This window comes from Lactuca serriola, chromosome 5 (assembly GCF_051521515.1).
Source record: "Lactuca serriola cultivar US96UC23 chromosome 5, Lser_US96UC23_V15, whole genome shotgun sequence".
NCBI lineage: Eukaryota > Viridiplantae > Streptophyta > Magnoliopsida > Asterales > Asteraceae > Lactuca > Lactuca serriola.
In genome coordinates, this window is record NC_136412.1 from 61,606,001 (window position 1) to 61,612,308 (window position 6,308).

General features: G+C 45.5%; 1 protein-coding gene across 1 annotated transcript; it reads right to left on the reverse strand.

The window, feature by feature from the left end:
• Positions 1-748: 748 nt before the first annotated feature.
• On the reverse strand, positions 749-3,913 carry LOC145049544 (uncharacterized). The gene is made up of 3 exons (XM_078997930.1): positions 3,497-3,913; positions 2,981-3,322; positions 749-1,903 (listed from the first exon to the last, which is right to left on the reverse strand). Exons 1-3 carry the CDS (start codon positions 3,911-3,913, stop codon positions 749-751), a joined length of 1,914 nt encoding a protein of 637 aa, XP_078854056.1.
• Positions 3,914-6,308: the final 2,395 nt, after the last annotated feature.

The window sequence follows — 6,308 nt, forward strand, 5'->3', positions numbered from 1 at the left end:
TGGATCGGATTCCTCGGATATGGCGACGTGGACGATCCGAGGCCAATCCTCTCGGTTACGCGGGGCGTACAGGAGTACGCAGCGCGTACTTCGGAGGAGGATGCTGACTCTCCTTCGGATAATATCCGAATTTTGAATTAAATAAATAATTAATTTATTTAATAAACTTCAAAAATCCATATCTTCTTCATACGAACTCCGTTTTCGATGGTCTTTATATCCTCGCGTAGGTGAGACTACGCTCTACAACTTTCGTTTAGACTCCGTCGGCAAATTCCAAAATTATATTTTTATTATTTATTAAAAATCCATCGTGTTTAAGGAATTTCTTAGAAAATTCATAACTTCTTTATCTGATGTCGGTTTTTGCCAGACTTTTTACCGCTGGAATACCATTGTCGAGACCTTCGATTCTCGTTTAGGTCATTCCGGCCAAAAGTCGCTCGATCTCCGATTCGAGTTTTTTAGCGGTCTGTTGCTAAGCCGAACTTGGAAAATCACATCTTCGTTATATGAAGTCGGATTTGGGCGTTCTTTTCACGTACGATCATGGTTCAAAGACATTTAATCATAGAAGGAAATTAAATAGAACTATTTGTACGTTTTATTATGAAAGTAAATTTTATTACTTAGAAGCGGTTACAATACTTGACCCATTCTGGTCCTTACAAGGAGTTGAAATATCGGGTTGCCACATCATCCCCCCGTTAGAGAGAATTTCGTCCCGAAATTTAAAGTAGCAAAGATACTAGTGAACATGAAAGAGATGAGGGTACTTTTGTTTCATCTGATCTTCGCGTTCCCATGTGAATTCGGGTCCCCGCTTGGCGTTCCAGCGAACCTTCACGATGGGTATGCGACTTTGTTTTGTTTGTTTGACCTCTCGATCCATGATTTCTACTGGCTCTTCCAAAAAGTTGAGGCTCTCGTTGATCTCGATCTCGTCGAGTGGAATAACAAGAGTCTCGTCGGACAGACACTTTTTCAAGTTTGAGACGTGGAAGGTTGGATGGATGTTACTAAGTTCGCGCGGTAAGTTAAGCTTGTAAGCCACAGGGCCGATTCTGGCAAGAATCTCGAAAGGCCCTATGTATCTTGGATTTAGTTTCCCACGCTTTCCAAATCGTATTAAACCCTTCCACGGTGAGACCTTTAATAAGACGTGGTCTCCTACCTGGAATTCTAAAGGTTTCCTCCTTTGGTCAGCGTAGCTTTTCTGTCGGTCTCTTGAGGCCTTCAATCGTTCACGAATCTGAACGATCTTCTCTGTTGTTTCACGTATGATCTCCGGACCTGTGAGAGTGCTTTCAGGAACTCTTCCTCTAGCTAACTGGGTATCGCCAACTTCAGTCCAGCACAGAGGGGATCTGCACTTTCGACCATAGAGGGCTTCAAACGGAGCAGCCTTTATGCTTGTATGATAACTATTGTTGTATGAAAATTTGACAAGGGGTAAATGAATATCCCATGCCTTTCCAAAGTCAATCACGCAGGCTCTCAGCATGTCTTCTAAAGTTTGTATTGTTCTCTCACTTTGTCCGTCTGTCTGTGGGTGGTAGGTTGTACTCATGTCTAGCCTAGTTCCCAGGGAACTTTGTAGTGATTGCCAGAACCTTGAAGTGAATCTACTATCTCGATCGGAGATAATGGATATCGGAACACCATGCAGTCGCACTACTTCCCTTAAGTAAGTTCTTGTCAGCTTCTCCATTTTGTCAGTCTCCTTGATGGGTAGGAAATGTGCGGATTTGGTCAACCTGTCGACAATGACCCATATGGTATCGAGTCCACTTGTCGTCTTGGGTAACTTGGTTATGAAGTCCATAGTAATCCGCTCCCATTTCCATTCCGGTATCTCTGGTTGTTGTAGTAGTCCTGACGGTTTCTGATACTCGACCTTAACCTTAGCGCAAGTAAGACATTTACTCACGAAGGTAGCAATTTCTGCTTTCATGTTAGGCCACCAGTACAGTTTCTTAAGATCCAGATACATTTTATCTGAACCCGGGTGAACGGAATATCTTGAATTGTGAGCCTCGTTCATGACTACGTTTCTGAAACCACCATGATTTGGGGTCCAGATTCGGTCCATGAGATAGTAGGCTCCGCCACCCTTGACTTCTAAATTCTTCTCCATTCCTCGCAGGGATTCACCCGCCACATTTTCAGGTTGCAAAGCTTCCATTTGTGCTTCTTTAATTTGTGTGGATAGGTGGGAATGGATAGTCATGGTCAGAGATTTGACCCTCCGACCAGTGTATTCCTTTCGACTGAGGGCGTCGGCTACTACGTTGGCCTTGCCAGGATGATAACGAATTTCGCATTCGTAGTCATTCAGTAACTCAACCCATCGTCGTTGTCGCATGTTGAGTTCCTTCTGATCGAAAATGTGTTGAAGGCTCTTGTGATCGGTGAATATAGTACTCTTTGTTCCGTATAAGTAGTGCCTCCAGATCTTCAGAGCAAATACCACTGCTCCTAACTCGAGGTCATGTGTCGTATAGTTCACTTCGTGTGTCTTAAGCTGTCGGGAGGCATAAGCGATAACCTTCCCTCTTTGCATAAGAACACAACCAAGTCCTTGATTTGAAGCATCGCAATACACTACGAAGTCTTCTATCCCTTCGGGGAGGGATAGTATCGGTGCGGTGCACAAGGCCTGTTTTAGTGTCTGGAATGCCTTCTCTTGTTTCGCTTCCCAGTCAAAGGCCACTCCTTTCTGGGTTAATGAAGTAAGAGGTTTCGCAATGCTCGAAAAGTTCTTTATGAATCTGCGATAGTAGCCAGCTAGACCTAGAAATTGACGAATTTCTGTAGGTGTCTTTGGTGCAGACCAGTTCTCAATAGCCTTAATTTTGGAGGGGTCCACGTGTATACCTTTCTCGCTAACAACGTGACCTAAAAATTCGACTCTTCGAATCCAAAATTCGCATTTAGAGAACTTCGCATAGAGTTTCTCCGTTCGCAGTGTTTCTAGGACTTTTCGTAGGTGTTGACTATGCTCTTCCTCACTTCGAGAGTAGATAAGTATATCATCGATAAAGACGATGACGAACTGATCCAAGTAAGGGCGGCATACCCTATTCATTAGGTCCATAAATACTGCTGGTGCATTGGTTAATCCGAACGGCATCACCACGAATTCGTAGTGTCCATAACGAGTTCGGAAGGCTGTCTTTGGAATGTCCCTCTCTAGAACTCGTAATTGGTGATATCCGGATCGCAGGTCTATTTTGGAGAAGTAGTTCGCCCCTTGAAGTTGATCGAATAGGTCGTCGATACGGGGTAGAGGATAGCGGTTCTTGACAGTAAGTTTGTTCAGCTCCCTGTAGTCGATGCACATACGGAACGTTCCGTCTTTCTTCTTTACAAACAAGACCGGTGCTCCCCAAGGTGAGAAACTTGGTCTTATGAATCCTTTGTGAAGGAGTTCATTAAGTTGACTGGAAAGTTCCTGCATCTCTGCTGGTGCAAGACGATAAGGCGACTTCGCTACTGGGGTAGCTCCTGGAATTAAGTCGATTCTAAACTCGACTTGGCGTTGCGGTGGTAATCCTGGCAGTTCTTCTGGAAAGATATCGGGAAAGTCGCGTACTACCGAGATGCTCTTGATGTCCTTCAGTTCTTGACTTGTATCGACGATGTGCGCTAGGAATGCTCGACAATCCTTCCGCAAGCACTTTCGAGCTTGGATGCACGAAATGATGCGAAGGTTTGCACTAGATTTGTCGCCGTAGATAACTAATGTTTCGTTGTTTGGGAGGTTAAGACGGACTGCTTTCTCAAAGCACATGATGTCGGCGCGAAGAAGGCTCAACCAATCCATGCCGACTATGACGTCGAAACTTTTAATTTGAACCGGCATGAGATTGATTGGGAAAGAATGGCCGTCTAATGTTAACCTACAGCCCATGTATATGCAATTTGTGTTTTCGGTTTTTCCATTGGCCATCTCTATAGTGAATGATTTTTCTAACTTGCTAGGTTTAGGTTTAAGTAAATGAATAAAGTTTTGACTCACGAAACTTCTCTCCGCTCCACTATCGAATAATATGCATGCGTATGAATTATCGAGAAGGAACGTACCAGCAACAATAGTTGGGTCAGCTACAGCTTCGTTGTGGCCTATTGCCAAAACTCGTCTCACACCTCCGGTGCCTGCTGCCTTAGGACAGTTTCTCTGGTAGTGGCCCACCTCGCCACAACCGTAGCAAGCCTGCCCTACACCCGCACCGGGAATTTGAGTGATCGGCTTTGCGGGTTCCTTGCAGAAACGGGCTGTGTGCCCTTTCTGGCTGCAGTTGGCGCACTGCATAGCTCGACAAAGTCCATGGTGGTGGTAATTGCATTTGGTGCATTTTGGGAGGTTGCCTATATAAGGCTTTGTTGGGTAGGTATTTGTAGGGGCTGTAGTAGGTACAGTGGCCGCATTTACTGACACCAGCTGTTTCTTTGCGGATTCTTGGGAAGATCCACCCTTCCCTTTAATCCATGCCCTCTTCCTGCCATTGTTGTTGTTGTTGTTGTTGTAGTTGTTGTAGTTGTTGTTTGCTTTCTGTGGTGCTGGTGCAGAAGTGATTGAGTTCTGATGACCTCCGTAGTCGATCAGAGATTGTGCCAGTTCCTTAGCACTTTCAAAGGTGTCAGGTTTAGAAGCTAACACGCTTGATCGCATTTGGGGCGTCAGTCCCCAGATGTACCTTTCTATCTTCTTGCTCTCGGGAGCAATCATATCTGGACAAAGGATTGCCAGCTCGCAAAATCTGTTGGTATAAGTAGCGATGTCGGTACCAACCATTCCGAGAGTCCATAGCTCGTGTTCAAGCTTTTGAATCTCTCCCCGTGGGCAGTATTCTCTCATCATCATGGCCTTCAAGTTCTCCCAGCTTATGGAGTTTGCCACGATTAGGGTGAGTACTTTAACGTGGCCATTCCACCAAGTTAAAGCTTTATCGAGAAGGGTGAAAGTTGCAAATTTGACCTTGCTGTGCTCGGGGCAGGAGCATATTTCAAAAACTGCCTCCGTCCTTTCGATCCACTGCCTCAGGGCCATCACACCACCAGTACCATAAAACATCCGGGGCTTGGCATTAGTGAAGTCCTTATAGGTGCATTCTCGAGGTGGTCCATGACTCTCGCCATGGTTGGATAGGTGTGTGCCAGATCCCGAGCCATTAGTACTCGAGTTATTGATCTGTGACATGGCAGCTGCCACTGCTGCGGTGACTGCTGCTTGAAACATAACAGCATCAAATTGGGGTGGTGGAGGTGGTGGTGGTATAGGTGCTTCCTCACCGTTGTTTCGCCTCGGATTCCTACGCGGAGGCATCCTTCAACTATAGATTGAAAAGCCAAGGATAAGAATTTCATAGAATGGAAAATGTATGTGTCTCATGAACTAAATCGCTATAGTTCAACAACAGATGATAGTATGAGTCTTACAATAGAAGAAAGAAAGTTATTTGTAAGACTGAAGGTATGAAACGAGTGTTTGGGTTCACAAAGACCATTCAATGTTCGAACGAAATACTCAACATAGTAGTAATAGTGCCACTTATATTAATATAAAAGTTGTTACAACGATCATGAAAATTTGACCCCCATAAGGGTCTCCGATTACAAAGTTCGAGAAGTTTAAAGACTTTTAGCCGAGGTCCTAAGCTATAACAAAATTTGAGTCCTAGGCAAGCACTACTTGCGTCGAAGGTTGCGCTTGGAGCTTGACTCCGTATCTGATTGCTTTGACTCCATTAGACGCCTATCGAAAACGGCTTGTTGTTCCCTTAGTTCGGCGAGGGCTGCAATCATTTGCGCTTGAAACGATTCAGCTTGAAATTGGGCGTTGTCTTGCATCTTGTCCAGCCTACGGATGTCAGAAGTGTGAACCTGCACTTCCACGTTGATATCCCGGAGTCGACTAGCTTGTACTCCAGACTGATAGGACTGATTGGCTAACTTACCCACCATTACCGGGAGTGCTCGATCAGCCGAACCTCTGCCGCGGACATCATAGAATTCCCGGCACATGCCGTAGGGAGGGCGTAGGTTCTGCTGTTGGCTCCAATGGTGGAGGTGACTTCCCCAGACGGGAGTCGGTCCTTGAAAGTTCCTTACGAAGACGGGAGGTTGAATGGGTGGTGGATCGATAACTTCCGGCTCTGAGTCGGTACCGGAGTCATCACCCACTTCTATGGGTTCCTCGTCCTCTTCGGGATCATCTTCGATCCATCCTCCGTTGCCTTGGTTGGGAAAGTAGGGGTCGCCAGGGTGGTGAAATCCAGCCATTTGACTGTACGAGAAAAAGGGGT